Source organism: Aotus nancymaae, unplaced genomic scaffold, assembly GCF_030222135.1.
Source record: "Aotus nancymaae isolate 86718 unplaced genomic scaffold, 86718_ANA_hifiasm-v0.15.2.pri h1tg000004l, whole genome shotgun sequence".
Lineage (NCBI taxonomy): Eukaryota > Metazoa > Chordata > Mammalia > Primates > Aotidae > Aotus > Aotus nancymaae.
The window spans coordinates 60,789,835-60,808,738 of NW_026988415.1; the positions used below are offsets into that span (position 1 = coordinate 60,789,835).

Genomic DNA, 18,904 nt, shown 5'->3' on the forward strand with positions numbered 1-18,904 from the left:
TCTGGTTTGGTGAAAATTTGTATTGGACATGAATGTTGGATTTTGTCAAAGGTTTTTCCTATGTCTTCTGTGATAATCACATGATTTTTTGTTGTTGTTGTTAATACATCTGAATTACCTTGATTTTTCTAATGCTAAGCCAACCTTGCATTCTCATGGTAAGTACCATTTGATCATAATAGAATATATATATATACATACATATATATGTGTATATATATATATATATAGCTAAATTTGATTTGCTAAAATTTTCTTTACAATTTTTGTATCTGTGTTGATGAGGGATGTGGATGTGCTATTTTCTTGTAAATATCTTTGTCTGATTTTGATATCAGTGTAATACTGGTCTTAAATGAATTGGGAAACATTCCCTCCTCTTCACATTTCTAGAAAAGTTATTTAGAATTAGAATTTCTTATTCTTGTTTATTGGAATTAATCAGTGAAGCCATCTGGACCTACAGTTTCCTTTGTTGGAAATATTTAACTACAAATTCAGTTTCTTAAATAGGTATATGGTTATTTAGGTTAGTCGTTTCTTCTTCTTGAGTGAGCATTGGCATTTTTTTTTTTATTTCCAAGAATTTATCCATTGTCAAACACATTGGCATAAAGTTTTTTTAATAATATTTTCTTAGTAACTGGTTAATATCTGCAATTAACCACTGTAATCTATACTGATGTCTACTTTCTCATTTCAGCTATTATTATGGATTTGTGTATTTCTCTTTGCAGTTTATACTGGTTTTAGCTTCACGTATTTTGAAGCTTTGTTTTTACATGAATAAATGTTTATAGTATTTTTCTCTTGGTTACTTAACCTCTCTGTGTTATGAAATGACTTACATATGATAATATGTTAATTGTTTTTAATTTTTTGAGTAAACTCCATATAGTTTTCCATAGTGGCTCTACTTTACATTCCCACCAATAATATATCACACTTCCCATTTTTTTTAATATTCATGTCATCATTTGTCATTTTTATACTAGCCATTCTAATCTGGGTAAAATAATATCCTATTATGGTTTTGATTTGTATTTCTGTGATAATTAGTGATACTGAGCATTTTTCCATATACCTATTGAATATTTGTATTTATTCTTATTGAAAAATGTCTATTTAGATTTTTTTGACCAGTTTTTAGTCAAATCATATTTTTTTTGCTATTAAGTTGTTTGAATGCTATGTATTCTGGATATTAATCCCTTTTCGGATATATACTTTGCAAATACTGTCTTCTATAGATTTTTTCATTCTTCTATAGAATTGATTATTTCCTTTGTTGTGCAGAAACTTTTCAGTTTGATGTAATCCCATTTGTCTGTTTTTGCTTTTGTTACCTGTATTTTCGAATTCTTACTCCAAAATCCTTATGAAGGCCAATGTCACAAAGCATTTTCCCCATGTCTTCTTCTAGTAGTTTTATAGTTTCATGTCTTACATTTAAGTCTTCAATTCATTTATCATTGATTTTTATATATGGTAAGAAGTGGTGATCTAGTTTTATTATTCTGCATATAGATGTACAGTTTTCTTGGCACTATTTATTGAGGAGACCATCCTTTACCCAATGTATGTTCCTGGCGACTTTATTGAAAATCAGTTGGTTGTAAGAGCATCAATACATTTCTGTGTTGTCTGTTGTGTTCCATTGGTCTATATGTTTATTTTTATGCCAACATAATGCTGTTTTGGTTATTGTAGATTTATAAAATACTTTGAAGTCAGTGTTATGCCTCTGGCTTTGTTCTTTTTGCTCAAAATTGCTTTGGCTATTTGGAGTCTTTTAATTCTTCCATACAAATTTTACAGTTTTTTTCTATGTGAAAAATACCACTGATACCTTGATAGAGATTGCATTGAATCTGTAAATTGCTTTGGGTAGTATAGACATATCAAGAATATTATTTATTGCTATTCATGAAAATTGAGTATTTTTCCATTTATTTGTATCCTCTTCTGTTTCTTCCATCAGTGTTTCATAGTTTTCATTGTAGAGCACTTTCACGTCCTTGGTTAAATTTATTCCTGTATACTTTATTTTTTCGTAGCTCCTAAATGGAATTAGTTTTTCTATTTCTTTTTCAGAGAGTTCACTATTGTCATATAGAAATGCTAGTGATTTGTGTATCTTGCTTTTCTATCCTGCCACTGCACTGAATTTGTTTATGCTAACAGTTTCTTGAGGGAGTCTTCAGGGTTTTCTATAAATAAGATAATCTCATCTGCAAACAGTAACAGTATTACTTTGTCCTTTCCAATTTGCATGACCTTTATTTCTTTTGCCCAATTGTTCTGGCTAAGACTTCTAGTACTATGCTAAATAAAAGTGATAAAAGTGGGCATATTTATCTTATTCCAGATCATAGAGGAAAAGCTTTCAACCTTTCCCTATTCGGTATGATGTTAGTTGTGGTTTTGTCATATGTGACCTTTATTATGTTGAGGTATGTTTCTTCTACACCTAATTTGTTTAATGTTTTTATCATTAATGGATGTTGAATTTTATCAAATGCTTTTTCTGCATTTTAAATTTATCATATGGTGTTTGTCCTTAATTCTGTTGATGTGATGTGTTATGTATATTGATTTGCATATGTTGAACTATCCTTGCATTCCTGAGATAAATTACACTTGATCATGTTGACTGATGTTTTTAATGTGCTGTTGAACTCAGTTTGCTGGTATTTTGTTGAGGATTTTTACACCTGTGTTCTTTAAGACTACTGACTTACAGTTTTTTTTGTTGTTGTTGCTGTGTTCTTGTCTGGTTTAGACAGTAGAGTTTATTTTGGCTTCTTATAATGAATTTGGAAGGATTCTCTCCTCTTCATTTTTTGGAATGGTTTGAAAAGGATTGCTATTTGTTCTTAAGAATTCAATAGTAAATGCATCAGATAATGGGATTTTCTTTGATGGGAGACTTTTTGTAAGTGATTAAATCCTGTAATGGCTATTGGTCTGTTCAGATTTTCTATTTTGTCAATTCAATTTTGATATATTTTATATATCCAATAATATGTCAAGTTCTTCTAGGTGTTCCAATTTGTTGGCATCTAGTTGTTCATAATAGTTTCATAACTCTTTGCATTTCTGGGGAATCAGTTGTAATGTCTTCTTTTCCACTGGATTTTATTTATTTCAATAATCTCTCTTTTTTCTTAGTCCCATTAAAGGCTTGTCGGTTGTGTTTATCTTTTCATAAAACCAACCCTTTTTCATTTGTCATTTGTATTTTTATTCTCTATTTTGTTTATTTCTTCTCTGATGTTTATTATTTATTTTCTTTTAATTTTAGATTTAGTGTTTCATTTTCTTATAAGTATGCTTGAGTTTTATTCTGGGCAGAAGTTAATTTGCTGGAAACAATTTTATACTTTTGGGTCCTCCTTTTTAAATTTTTTAGGCAGGGCTAGACTGTTGTTTATTCTAGGGCTACTCACTATTTAGGTAAGGTGCTTCTAAGTACTCTATAATATGCTTCATGAATTATGATTTCCATTTTTGCAGGTGGAAACAGGCTAGACACTTCAATTATTTGAGTTCTGATTTTCATCCAATCCTTTCAGATAGTTCTTTCCAAGGTCTTGGTTTGTTTCCTCACATTTGTTTATCAGTAGTAACTTGCTAGATACTTTAGGGAGACCTTTTATAGAGCTTTATAATTCTCTCTCTCTGCTCCTCAAAACCCTCTCAGAATCTGTCCTGCTAATTCTGTTTGCCTTGGTCTCCCCTGAGTCTCAGTTCTGTCTCCTCAGCTCCTCAGCTTTGCCTTAATTTCCCTTACCTGCACAACAGCTAGAAAACTCTCTCAAGTTAGTAAGCCGAAGCAATCACAATGTGAACCTGATTGTTTCCTGCTATTAGGAATTACTTTCCTTTATTGCCTAACATCTGATATCCTGAAAACTGTCAACTCATATATTTTATGTTTTTTTTTTTTTTTAATTGTTTGTTTCAGGCAGATAGGTACATTCAGTCCTTGGTATTTCATCTTGACCAGAAGCAGAAATCCCTGGACTATTGAAATTTTATTTTTTCAATAACTACTTAGATTTGTTTCATTGAAATAATTCATTATTATCTTCTTTTTAGTACTAATTGTTATTTATTTTTGTAAATTTTTTTCCCAGTATGGTTTTTAATTGGTTGCCCTAATCCCTTATATGATTCCAGCCAATTACATTATTTTTCAGAATCTGATAGTACTACTTAGAGTCTTTAGTTTCACTGCTTCTGCTGTCGATAAAAAGCTTGCATACAATGATGTTGTTTTTATATTAGAACTTTTTTTTTATTTTATTTTACTTTAAGTTGTGGGATACATGTACAGAATGTGCAGGTTTGTTATATAGGTATACATATGCCATGGAAGTTTGCTGCACCTATCAACCCATCTGGGTTTTATGCCCTGCGTGCATTAGTTATTTGTCCTAATGCTCTCCATCGTCTTGCCCCTTAGCCTCCAACAGCCCCTGGTGTGTGGTGTTCCCCTCCCTGTGTCCATGTATTCTCATTGTTCAACTCCTACTTATGAGTGAGAATATGTGGTGTTTGGTTTCCTGTCCCTGTGTTAGTTTGCTGAGTATGATGATTTCCAGCTTTCATCCATGTCCCTGCAAAGGACAGCTCGTTATTTTTGATGGATGTATAGTATTCCATGGTGTATATGTGCTACATTTTCTTTATCCACTCTATCATTGGTGGGCATTTGGGTTGCTTCCAAGTCTTTGCTATTGTAAATAGTGCTGCAGTAAACATACATGTGCATGTGTCTTTATACTGGAATCATTTATAATCCTTTGGATGTATACTCAGTAGTGGGATTGCTGGGTCAAATGATATTTCTGGTTCTAGAACCTTGAGGAATCACCGCACTGTCTTCCTCAATGGTTGAATTAATTTACACTCCCACCAAGAGTGTAAAATCATTCCTATTTCTTCACATCCTTACCAGCATCTGTTGTTTTTTGACTTTTTAATGATTGTCATTCTAACTGGCGTGAGATGATATCTCAATGTGGTTTTGATTTGCATTTCTCTAATGACAGTGATTAGCTTTTTTTTCATGTTTGTTGGCCACAAAAATGTCTTCTTTTTGAGAAGTGTCTGTTCACATCCTAGACCACTTTTTGATGAGGTTGTTTTTTTTTTTCTTGTAAATTTGTTTAAGTTTCTTGTAGATTCTGGACATTAGACCTTTGTCAGATGGATGGACTGCAGAAATTTTCTTCCCTTCTGTAGGTTGCCTGTTCACTCTGATGATAGTTTCTTTTGCTGTGCAGAGGCTCTTTAATTTAATTAGATCCCATTTGTCAATTTTGGCTTTTGTTGCAATTGCTTTGGGTGTTTTAGTCATGAAGTCTTTGCCCATGCCTGTGTCCTGAATGGTATAGCCCAGGTTTCCTTGGAGGATTTCTATGATTTTAGATTTTGTATTTAAGTCACTAATCCACCTTAAATTAATTTTTGATAAGGTGTAAGGAAGGGATCCAGTTTCTGTTTTCTAAATGTGGCTAGCTAGTTTTCCCAGCACCATTTATTAAATAGGGAATCCTTTACCTATTGCTTGTTTTTGTCAGTTTTGTCAAAAATCTGATGTGTGTCGATTTTTGGTGTTATTTCCAAGGCCTCTATTCTGTTTCATTGGTCTATATATCCGTTTTGGCACCAGTACCATGCTGTTTCGGTTACTGTAGTATTTTAGTGTAATTCGAAGTCAGGTAGTGTGATGCCTCCAGCTTTGTTCTTTTTGTTTAGGGTTGTCTTGGGTATATGGGCTTTTTTGGTTCCATGTGAAATTTAAATTAGTAGTTTCTAATTCTGCAAAGAAAATAAATGGTAGCTTGATGGGGATAGCGTTGAATCTATGAGTTACTTTGGACATTATGGCCATTTTCACAATATTTATTCTTATCCATGAGCATGGAATGTTCTTCCATTTTGTTTGTATCCTCTTCTATTTCCTTGAGCATTGATTTGCAGTTCTCTTTGAAGAGATCCACCATGTCCCTTGTAAGATGTATTCCTAGGTATTTTATTCTTTTTGTAGCAATTGTGAATGGGAGTTGACTTATGATTTGGCTCTCTGTTTGTCTATTATTGGCATATAGAACTGTTTGTGATTTTTGCACATTGATTTTGTATTCTGAGACTTTGTTGAAGTTGCTTATCAGCTTAAGGCATTTTTAGGGTGAGATGATGGGGTTTTCTAAATTTACAATTATGTCATCTGTAAACATAGACAATATAACTTTCTTTCTTTCTATTTGAATATCCTTTATTTCTTTCTCTTGACTGATTGCCCTGGCTAGAACTTTCAATACTATGTTGAATAGGTGTTGTAAGAGAGGGCATCCCTGTCTTGTGCTGGTATCCATAGGGAATGCTTCCAGTTTCTTCCCATTCAGTATGATATAGGCTATAGTAGGCTATAGGTTTGTCATAAATGGTTCTTACTATTTCGAGTTATGTTCCATCAGTGCCTAGTTTATTGAGAGTTTTTGGCATGAACTGGTGTTGAATTTTATCGAAGGCCTTTTCTACATCTATTGAGATAATCATGTGATTTTTTTTTGTCATTGGTTTTGTTTCTGTGATGGATTATGTTTATTAATTTGCATATGTTGATCTGGTCTTGCATCCCAGGGATGAAACCAATTTGTTTGTGTTGGATAAACTTTTTCATGTGCTGCTCGATTTGGTTTGCCAGTATTTTATTGAGGATTTTTGCATCGATGTTCATCAAGTATATTTGCCTGAAATTTTCTCTTTTTGTTGTGTCTCTGCCAGGTTTTTGTATCAGGATGATGCTGGCCTCATAAAATGGGTTAGGGAAGCATCCCTCTTTTTTATTGTTTTGAATAGTTTCAGAAGGAAATTGTGGCAGCCCCTCTTTGTACCTCACTTATAATTTGGCTGTGAATTTGTCTGGTTCTGGACTTTCTCTTGTTGGTAGGCTATTAATTTCTACCTCAATTTCAGAACTTGTTATTGCTTTATTCAGGCATTCAACTTCTTTCTGGTTTGCTCTTGGGAGGTTATTTGTTTCCAGATATTTATCCCCTTTTTCTAGCTTTTCTAGTTTGTTTGTGTAGAGGTGTTTATAGTATTCTGTGGGATCAATGGTGATATCCCCTTTATCATTTTTATTTTGTCTATTTGATTCTTCTCTCTTTCCTTCTTTATTAGTCTGGCTAGTGGTCTATCTATTTTGTTGATCTTTTCAAAAAAAAAACCCAGCTTCTGAATTCATTGATTTTTTTTTAAGAGATTTACATGTCTCTATCTTCTTCACTTCTGTTCTGATCCTAGTTATTTCTTGTTTCCACTAGCTTTTGAATTTGTTTGCTCTTTCTTCTCTAGTTTTTTAAATTGTGATGTTTGAGTGTTGATTTCAGATCTTTTCAGCTTTCTGATGTGGGCATTTAGTGCTATAAACTTTTCCTCTTAATACTGGTTTAGCTGCGTCCCAGAGATTCTGGTCCATTGTGTCTTTGTTCTCATTGGTTTCAAATGACTTACTTATTTCTGCCTCCATTTCGTTATTTACCTGATAGTCAGTCAGGAGCAGGTTGTTCAATTTCCATGTAGTTGTGTGATTTTGAATGAGGTTCTTAGTCTTAAGTTCTAATTTGATTGTACTGTGGTCTGAGAAATGTAGGTTTTTTTTATGATTTTTGTTCTTTTGCATTTTCTGAGGAGTGTTTTACTTTCAGTTATGTGTTTTATTTTACAGTAAGTGGAATGTGTTTCTGAGAAGAATGTATATTCTGTTGATTTGGGGTGGAGATTTCTGTAGATGTCTATTAGGTCTGCATGGTCTGGGGCTAAGATTATGTCCTGAATATCCTTGTTAATTTTGTGTCTCGCTGATCTGTCTAATATTGACTGTGGGGTGTTAAAGTCTTCCACTATTATGGTATGGAAGTCTAAAGTCTCTTGGTAGGTCTCTAAGAACTTGTTTTATGAATCTGGATGCTCCTGTATTGGGCACGTATATATTTAAGGTAGTTAGCTCTTCTTGTTGCATTGATCCCTTTACCATTATGTAATGTCCTTCTTTGTCTTTGTTCATCTTTGTTGGTTTAAAGTCTGTTTTATCAGAGACTAAGATTGCAACCCCTGCTATTTTTTTTTCTTTCCTTTGCTTGGTAAATATTCCTCCATTCCTTTATTTTGAGCCTATGTGTGTCTTTGCACATGAGATGTGTCTCTGGAATACAGCACACCAATGGGTCTTGACTCTTTATCCAATTTGCCAGATTGTGTCTTTTAATTGGGGCATTTAGCCCATTTACATTGAATGTTAATACTGTTATGTGTGAATTTGATTCTGTCTTCATGATGCTAACTGGTTATTTTGCACATTAGTTTTTGCAGTTTCTTCATAGTGTCACTGATCTTTATATTTTTGTTTTGCAGTAGCAGTTACCACTTTTCCTTTCCATATTTAATGCTTTCTTCAGGAGCTCTTATAATGCAGGCCTGGTGGTGGCAAAATCCCTCAGCATTTTCATGTCTGTAATGGATTTTATTTCTTCTTGGCTTATAAGGCTTAGTTTAGCTGTTTGTGAAATTCTGGGTTGAAAATTCTTCTTCTTTTTTTTTTTTTTAAGAATGTTGAATATTGGCCCCTACTTTATTCTGACTTGTAGCCTTTCTGCAGAGAGATCTGCTGTAGTCTGATGGCTTCCCTTTGTAGGTTAATCCGACCTTTCTCTCTGGCTACGCTTAACATTTTTCCTTTGTCTCAAACTTGGAGAATCTGATGATTATGTCTCTTGAGGTTGCTCTTTTCAAGGAATATTTTAGTTGTGTTCTCTGTATTTCCTGAATTTGAATGTTGGCCTGTCTTGCCATGTTGGGGAAGTTCTCCTGGATGATACCGTGAAGTGTGCTTTGCAACTTGGTTCCATTCTCTCTGTCACTTTCAGGTTCACCAGTCCATCGTAGATATGTTCTTTTCACATAGTCCCATATTTATTGGAGGCTTTGTTAGTTCTTTTTAATTCTTTTTCCTCTAATCTTGTCTACATGCTTTATTTCATTAAGTTGATCTTCAGTCTCTGATATTTCTTCCACTTGATCAATTCAACTATTGATACTTGTGTATGCTTCACGAAGTTCTCGTGCTGTGTTTTTTCAACTCCATCAGGTCAGTTATGTTCCTCTCTAAAGTAGTTATTCTAGTTACCAATTCTGACCTTATATCAAGGTCCTTAGCTTCCTTGCATTGGGTTAGAACATGCTCCTTTAGGTCAAATGAGTTTGTTATTACCAACCTTCCAAAGCCGACTTTTGTGAATTAATTAGTATCATTCTCTGTCCAGTTTTGTGCCCTTGCTGGAGATGAGTTTTGATAATTTGGAGAAGAGGCATTCTGGTTTTTGGAATTTTCACCATTTTTCTACTGGTTTTTCCTCATGTTTGTGGATTTTTCTACCTTTGATATTTGAGGCGGATGACTTTTGGATGGAGTTTCTGCATAGGGATCTTTTTTGTTTATATTGATGTTGATGTTGTTGCTTTCTGTTTGTTAGTTTTTCTTCTAACAGTCTGGCCCCTCTTCTGCAAGTCTGTTGCAGTTTGCTGGAGGTCCACTGCAGACCCTTTTTACCTGGGTATCAGTAGTGGAGACTGCAGAACAGCAAAGATTGCCGCCCACTTTCTCTGGAGGCTTCATTTTAGAGGGGCACCAGCGTGATGCCAGCTGGTGCTCTCCTGTATGAGGTGTCTGTTGACCCCTGTTGGGAGGTCTCTCCCAGTCAGGATGCACAGCTGTCAGGGACCCACTTTAGGAGGCAGTCTGTCCATTAGCAGAGCTCCAGTGCTCTGCTGGGAGAATCTTCCTTGGCAGGATCAGTTGCTCTCTGCAGAGCCAGCAGGCAGGAAAGTTTAAGTCCGCTGGAGCTGTGCCCAATGTTGCCCCGTCTCCCAGATACTCTGTCCGAGGGTAATAGGAGTTTCATCTGTAAGCCCCTGAATGGGGCTGCTGCCTTTCAGAGATTCCCTGTTCATAAAGGAGGAATCTAGAGAGGTAGTCTGGTCACAGCTGCTTTGCTGGGCTGTGATGAATTCTGTTCATTCCAAGCCCTCCGGCCTCCTTAGCACTGTCAGGGGAATACCACCTACTCAAGCCACAGTAATGGTAGACACCTCTCCCGCTACCAAGCTTGATTGTCCCAGGTTGACTTCAGACTGCTGTGCTGGCTGTGAGAATTTCAAGCCAGTGGTTCTTGGCTTGTTGGGTTCCATGTGAGTGGGTCCCGTTGAGCGAGACCACTTGGCTCCCTGGCTTTGGCCCCATTTCCAGGGGAGTGATGGTTCTATCTCACTGGGATTCCAGGCACCACTGGGATATGAAAAACAATTAACTGTAGCTAGCTCAGTGTCGGCCCAAACAGCCGTCCAGTTTTGTCCTTGAAACCCAGGTCCCTGGTGGTGTAGCACACGAGGAAATCTCCTGAACTGTGGATTGCAAACCATGAGAAAAGCATAGTATCCCAGCTGGGTAGCACAGTTCTTCACAGCTTCCCTTGGCTAGGGGAGGGAGGTCCCCCAGCTCCTTGCACTTCTTGTGTGAAGTGACGTCCCACCCTGCTTCTGCTAATCCTCTGTTGGTTGCACCCACTGCCTAACCAGTCCCAGTGAGATGAACTGGGTACCTCAGTTGGAATGCAGAAATCACCTGCCTTCTGCATTGATTTTGCTGGGAGCTGCAGACCAGAGCTGTTCCTATTCAGCCATCATGACAAATCTTCCAAAAATGCTTGTTAAGGAGTTCACTTCTCATTTTTCTAAAAGATACTTGGGAGAGACAGTTTATTTAAAAATGTTACCTCTTGTAATATATTTAAAACTTTTCAAGTAAGGTTATATTAAATTTACAACTTTTTTTTTTTATTGAAACAGAGGTAACATAAACAAATTCATAGTTACTCTGATGGAAAACTTACAGTGCTCTCAGCATTACTATGATAGAAGCCAGTTGCTAACATTGGATTTATGCTTTGCATTCTTAATATGGTATACAGTAAATCACCATTTATTGAATGGATTAACTACCACAAGGGGCTCTCCCTTCTATATTTTATCTGTGTACACATTCCCTTACACCTTGGGGCCCAACTTAACAGCAAAGTTCAATAGCTCCTGTCTCTTTCTGAACATTTAGCACATTCCAGGATAACTTCTGCCATTTTTCATTTTCCTCCTCCCTGACTAATAACGCACCCAATTCCACAGATTTGGCGCCTCCTGATTTAAAAGTGGCATATAAGGATTTAGTATATATTGAAAAATCTCTCTCAAGATTCTCTTGAGAGTTAACTGTACAGACTATAGATTTTACTTTCCATAAGTGTAGATAAAATAAACAAATTGCAAGACTATTGATGCTGTCACATTTTCAGTAAATGTGAAATTACATATATGTGTGTGTATACACATTTTTTTTATTTTAATTTAGGATTTGCTTTCCCATATGCTTCATATGGACCCACATCAGCGGTACACTACTGAACAAATATTAAAGCACTCATGGATAACTCACAGAGACCAGTTGCCAAATGATCAGCCAAAGAGAAATGATATGTCACATGTTGTTAAGGTAAAACAACCATACTTTTATGTGCCTTCTAAATATCTGATACCTAATAAACCCATTTGCTGATGACACTTAGATAATTCCTTAAAATATCTTTATTTTTTAAAGATAGATTATTTTAAATTAACAACCATGTGATTTTCTTAGCTTACTTTACTACTGCCTTTCAGGTGAAACAATAAAAAATTTTTGATTGTACCTGCCTTGTTTTTGAGAGATGCTGGAATTAGGATTGAGCTAAATGCAAGTTTCACATAGAAACAAAAGATTGCTATTCGTTTGTAAATTATAACAGTTCATGAAACCATTTCTATATCCATATATATTGAACTAAGGTTTTAAATGTTAGTATTTTAACAATTTTTTGTAAAAAGCATAGTTACTGGAATGAAAAACATACAAGTAATATTCATCAAAGGAGCATCAGCTCACAGATCTAATATATTCAGTTATTTTCCTAGGAAACATTTTGTTCTAGATAAATGTCTCATAATATAATGTGAAAGGTTTTTTTTTTTAACTCCAGAATTGTTACTTAGTTTGTGACATTTTCTCATTAATTTAGGGAACAATGGTTGCAACATATTCTGCCCTGACTCACAAGACCTTTCAACCAGTCCTAGAGCCTGTAGCTGCTTCAAGCTTAGCCCAGCGACGGAGCATGAAAAAGCGAACGTCAACTGGCCTGTAAGATTTGTGGTGTTCCTTGGTTAAACTGGATGAAGATGAAATTAAATGTATAGTTTTTTTCCGAATCTTATCAAAGGCATCGTTTTCTGCTAAATTACTTGAATATTAAGTAATATTAAGTCCCCATTTTTAGGGGAAGTGAGATTTAAAAAACCATGCACAGGTCCACAATATTCATATTATGTGTTTGCAGTAGTGTTCAAGTGTTCATTTAAGCATATAATGGGTGTCCACCAGGTCATCACAACTTCTCTGCACATTAACTTCTAAAATTCCTTTTAAATAAAGTTAATTTAATTTTTTTCTTGTTTCATACAATTATGGTTTGGGGAATCATTACCAACAATCAGTATACATATATAATAGTACAATGACAAGCAATGTTAGTATTTTTTAACATCAGATCCTGAAGGATAGGCTTTTTTAAAAAAAGAAAAACAACAAAAACATATTGTAGAAGCTTGTTATTCTGTAAAACCAAAGGACTCCATTTATTTGCCTCACTGTAGTTACTAAAATGTAAACATAGTGGTTTGGTGCCAGAGCAAAATACATTTGTGCTAATATATTAAATCTTGATATAGTTGGTGCCAAAGTTTTTATAGAAGAATTATATCACAGATAATGTGTTCAGGCAGATCTGTATATTATCCATAAGTGGCCTCATTAGAAATAAAGGTTTTTATAAGACTTCTGTAAATTATACATCTAATAGAAATTTAGTACAAGTGAAACTTTTTTTTTTGCCAAAGGCTTTATACTGTTGGTGTAATCTTCTAAATAGGTCATAGTTAAGCCTTTGAAAATGAAGTATGTGGTGTTGACACTATCCTGGTGTTATATAAACTGACTTTCAAGTTGACCAATTGGATTTAATAATCATCTATCCCCTTTATAAATGAACTACACTGTTGTTTTTCTGTCTTCAATGTGCTTTGAAGTACAGTGTAGCATATTATTCTTCCTTGAATCCTATGGTAATACAGTTGACATCTTACTGTAGTGGACTTGTGCATATAGCACACATGATATAGTATAATGTATTACAGTAAGCTTTAGACAATGCTACTTAATAGTTTGACTTCATGAAGATACACTAACATTTTCAATATGAATAATATTAATGGTCTACATAAAATGTGAACACATTTTAAAATCATATTTATAAAAAAATCTGGCCAAATTGGTCTTATTTAATGTATAATTCAGAACCACTGTGTAGTATGTATTCTTTTCTCTAATGATGAAATGTTAAAGAATCATTTCACGTTGTTGAAGAAAATACCATTGCTACAACAACAGCAGCAACTATTACTACTACTACTACTACTACTACTACTGACAGAAAGAATTCATGAATGTAAACTGGAGGGTATCACAGTTTTCTTTAGTGAATATAAATGAACTACTTGTATGTGTTAGGTGTGCTGTTTGCTGTGTATTTTACTTTGCTTCATTCAGAGAGAAAGTTGATTACTGAGTGCTGAAGTATACAATTTAGGCTGGGAAACTTGTAACTTTGGTATTTAATAAAAGAAACTATACATATTCTCTTTGTAATGTAAATAATCTATACCCCATGCACAAAGATCTGTTTCCTGGGTGTGATATATTAAAGTATGTATTCTTATTTTGAGGTATCTTTTTGAAGTAATTGAAAGAGATTAAAGGACAACTTATGCCACATGAAAAATAATTACCTAGAAGTAGTTAGATATCATGTCTTGTGGCTTTTTTATGTTCCATTTTGGATTTTTCTTTTCTCATTTGCTTTATTACTATTATGTACTTGCATGTAACAGTTTGTATGCATATATTCTGACTTATTTTCCTCCTGTCATTACCTTGTGCTTTTATTCCTTCTTTCTATCAGAATTGATATGTCAAAATCAGAGGTGTGATTTTGGTGTTGAAGTTTTCAGGACACAGATACTATTTCCATGTATGCATTTCAAGTAATAAAATTAGGGGAAGTGAAATTGGAAAATGAAAAATGATTACAAAATAACTTTCAGGTTTTCTATAATCAATGGCTTTAAAAAGTGGATAGTCTTAATTTTAAATTAGCTTGCTCATAAAGTTCATGCCATACAGTCCTATCATGAAAGGAACACTGTAAGTATTAAGCAATGAACAGCATAATTTCTGATCACCTAATGAGGATTGACACTGTATAAAAGACACAGGTATGCTACAGGATGTGCCCAATAATTGTTTAAGTGTTTTCTACTGAAAACTCAAATATACTAGCTTAACAACTGTAGTAGGAGGCAAACTTATATGGGAAAGCTTCAAACTATACTGTAATTTTGTAGAAGGAGCCCAGGTAAGGATGCCTAATCGTGTCCGGTTTGGCTAGAACTCTATAGCCAAAGATGCAGATTTGGATTGAATATTTTTTGATGGGGCTTCCATAAATGCTTAACTAGTAAAAAACACATTCTTTCTAAAAGACTTTAAAATACTGTGGTTTCTAATGGATTCTTTAACAAATATTTTGCATCGTGTTTTTCTAGTTAATGGTTTTTGGTAGTATTTAATGATAGCACAGTTTGGGGGTTTTATTGTTGTTCTTGAAGGGAGAAGATACTGAATTTTTCTTAGAAAAAACATCAGGTTTGCTCAAATAGACTAACAATCTGTTGTCCTTAAGCACATATTACCATGAATAAACTCAGGAAACAGTTTTCAAGAAAATTAGAATGCAGTGCTGGTGATGGGGATTTTTGTGGGAAAAAAAACAATGGTTTCTAGTTCTTTCACAAAGATCAAACTTCTGCCTATTTTGTTAGACTCAGCAATGTCTAAACATTGTTTTTCGTAATTTATTGTCATTGGTAATTCAACATAATAAAACATTTTTGATAGCACCTTTGTTTGGCTCAAAGGGATTCCATATGTTTAGGCAACCCACAACCTTAAGAACAGATGCTTGGTATTTATAATGTCTGCCCATTAGAACAACATGTTAAAATAGTACTGCCCAGAGAAACTTGCATAAAGATTGACTAGTATTTTCTAGACAGAGGTCTTTCATATATGAAGAAGGAAAACAACCACTTATCTTGGCCCTAAGGCCCACAATAAAATTTATGCTTTAAAGTAGGCAAAGTATATTTGTGGTATTCTGTACATTCTCTTTCTCCTGGCTTTCCAGCCCCTTCATCCTATCTATCCTACTTGAGCACCTCGCAGCAATATTCCACCAATGAAGTTTACCCTATCCCCGGAAGGATACAGTGTGGCCCTTACTCCTTGTTCCTTCCTCTTCTCTTTCCCCAGATCAGGATATCCATTTTCTCAGAACAGATATTTCCAACTAAAAAGGTGAAAGGAAAGCTACCTCATTAAATTAATTTATATTTTTCTGTCAGTGGCTGATAGTTAATTGGCATTTTTTAAGGAAGATGTGCATTAATCAAGTTTCTAGTTGTTGGATCTTCAGGCAATCTAACGAGGTGAGAATAATTTTAAATTAAGTTCTTATTAGGGAAGATATTTTAGGGGAAAGGAATAGTGTGTTCCAGGGTCAGATTATCTAATAAACTGCTTCTTTTTTTGCACAATTTCTTTCCTACTTCCTTTCTACTTGTTATTGTATCTTTTCTCTGAAAAAACTTATAAGTTTTTTAATCACAATTAATTAACTTCTATGACAAAATGATGTGGAGTAGACAAAGTTTGGCAGTTATTTCTTTATGTATATATTTTAGAAACCATAGTTTTTGTATTCTTTTTTCTCACAGTACATGACCTACATAGCATGAGACTTTCATTCTTCCCCCATCCCATTCCTTTTATAAAGGGGAAAAAAAGCACAGAAAGATTGAATGCAAACTACTCATGGAGTCCAAGTTTTTCCAGATCATTTTTCCAGATTTAAGACCTAGAAATCCTTTTCATCACCATGTTATTTCAAAATAAAAATGCAAGCCATATTAAGTATATATTGACCAACTGCAATTAAACATCTTTAAAACATTTTTGTTTTACATTTCAAAGTTTATTCAGGAATTTTTGTCGTGTACCTCAAGATCAATGATTGTTGAAATTAGAAGAATAAATCAGTAGTGGGCTATCTGCCTTTTTATGTGGGAATACAGTGGCATTGATAGTGATTATTCACAACATGCATTATACTCATGGATGCACTGTTCCTGGTTTTAGTCTTACAGTGTAGTGAACTCCATCATATAATTTGAATGAAATGACATGCTTGATCACCTAAAATTCAGTTTGGTTGTTAATACATAAGAGAAAAGGGAACTATACTTGAAGATATAGACATAAGTTTTATTTGAAATATTTAGAAAAACATAAAAGTACTTTTAGAATATGGAAATCCAAGCTTACATTATATTCACAAATTATTTATGTTTCAATTATTCACTAAATAAATTTTAGCTAAATGCTTATAAATAAAAATATATGTAATTGCCAAGTTAGGGTTTGCTTTGTATTCACATTTCTAAACGCTGAGCAATAGAGCTTCTTAGGATGACTGTTTTGCTGTAATTCCAACGGTCTAGTTATGGGAACTAACTTATTCTTCAAAGGGTATTAAGCATCTAATTTTAGGTGGACAATTATAGAGAATGTACTAAGTGAATTTGTTTCTTAAAATTGTCAAAATGGGACCACTTAGGTTATTTACTTTTATCTTTCCTATGAACTGATATTGCTCAGGTCACATTTTCTTTCTCTTTCCAAATTCATTATCTCTGAAATTGCTACCACTTATAACAACAACAACAAAAAATGTACTTTTTGTATGTATGATAAAATTTTTTTATCAGCAGGAAAGCAGTCTATCAAGAAACAGCCGGCCAGTCATGGTGGCTCACGCCTGTAATCCCAGCACTTTGGGAGGCCAAGGCGGGCGGATCACCTGAGGTTGGAAGTTCGAGACCAGCCTGACCAACATGGAGAAACCCCGTCTCTACTAAAAATACAAAATTACCCAGGCGGGGTTGTGCATGCCTGTAATCCCAGGTACTCGGGAGGCTAAGGCAGGGGAATCGCTTGAACCCAGGCGGGCGGAGGTTGCAATGAGCAGAGGTCGCGCCATTGCACTCCAGCCTGGGTGACGAGAGAAACTCAGTCTCAAAAGGAAAAAAAAAAAGCCATTTTGAAACCTCAAATATCAAAATGCCAGCATGGTTCGGGAGTTAGAATTTACTTTGCATTAAATTCCATGATACAAAAAAGAGAGAATGCGGTTTTTCTGTTTGATTAAAAACAAAAATGTACTGTTGATAGTCCGGAGTTACATAGGCTTGTATGCAGAGACCATAGTTTGCTATAGCCACATTTTTAAAAAAATTGGTTTGCCAAAACATCCCAAGAACTTTTGAATTCCTAAAGTTATTTCCGAGAGAGAGAGATATATACGCGCATGTGCGCACACACACACACACACACACACACACACATACACATACATATATTTACTGGCATTTCATTGCATTTCTGAAGACTGAAATGGCATTAAATAGAAATTGTGTGTAAATTTGATTTATATGTACTTAGAAACTTAAAAGCTGCAGTTAAATGATCCCCAATGTTCAAATAACTGTATTTTATTTTTCTGACTATATTATGAATTTTGTTACCATTATTTTATTAATGTTTTCTTTAAGCTATTGGTTTTTTTGCCATTAAAGTTTTCATTTATTATACTAAATTTTTTTATCATGTAAGACCAAATCCAGTAGTGCATTCTACAGTGTTTTTTCTCTCACAATGCTGCTAAAGAAATGGCTATCATTTTGAGTTTCAAACATGCCAAAGAAGACATAGAATTTATATTTATTTTTGTTCTTGTTAAAATTCTGTGAGCAACAATTATCAAGATATGTTAAATTACTGGCATTCTCTGGGTACTAAATAAAAAGGCTGCAACTTTCTAACATTTTTACAGTTGACCTTGCTTGATCATTTTGTGGTTATAAAATTTTGTGTCTACTTTTATTAAACACATACAGCTAATTGCAGAATTCATTGGAAATAGTATACCTTGTTCAGGGGCCAGGTGTAACAAGTGTTTCAGGATATTGCTTTTTTGTGCACATATTTTGATATGTCCTAAACTGTAGCATTATTCCCACTTTAAGATTACTTTTCTAATGTTCTCATAAGGCAAGGAAATTCAATATAATGAACATTAAAACTTACAATATTTTTAGGACTTATCAGGAAAATGGACTTGTTTGCAAGTTAGATAAGGAGATAACCTTTTCTACATCAAAGAAAAATTAACATTTTAGTCTCTAAAGATTGGCAAAATTTTTTAAAGCTCAGAATCAAGTAGAATAACAAATTTATCTGAAAAAGGAGTCACACATATGTATGCCAAGTTAATTTATAACAGCTGTACATATACACAGAAACTGTATTTCATATGTGGGTCAAAAATGCATTTGGAGTCTGGTTATCAAAAGCTACATCTTCCTCTTCTGTTTCAATTAACTTCTTAAAGGTAAACAAAACTGAAACTAGGCCAACTTTGGTAAGTGTGCAAAAATTGCTTTCCCATTGGCTACCTCTTTTTAATCTCTTTTCTGCTTTTGCTTTCATGTCTCCCAGTCTCCTAATCCCTTA

General features: G+C 34.3%; 1 protein-coding gene across 5 annotated transcripts in view; it reads left to right on the plus strand.

The window, feature by feature from the left end:
• Positions 1-18,219, plus strand: part of RPS6KA6 (ribosomal protein S6 kinase A6) — a 140,444-nt gene extending 122,225 nt beyond the window's left edge. For 3 of the 5 annotated variants that reach the window (XM_012470806.2, XM_064362771.1, XM_064362791.1), the window contains 3 exons: positions 11,477-11,617; positions 12,180-12,301; positions 17,101-18,219. In XM_012470806.2, coding sequence (XP_012326229.2) covers positions 11,477-11,617; positions 12,180-12,301; positions 17,101-17,221 — 384 coding nt within the window. In that variant the 3' untranslated portion in view covers positions 17,222-18,219. Of the gene's footprint in view, positions 1-11,476; positions 11,618-12,179; positions 12,302-17,100 lie in introns of those variants that run through there. The other 2 variants (XM_064362780.1, XM_064362797.1) reach the window with 2 other exon arrangements.
• Positions 18,220-18,904: the final 685 nt, after the last annotated feature.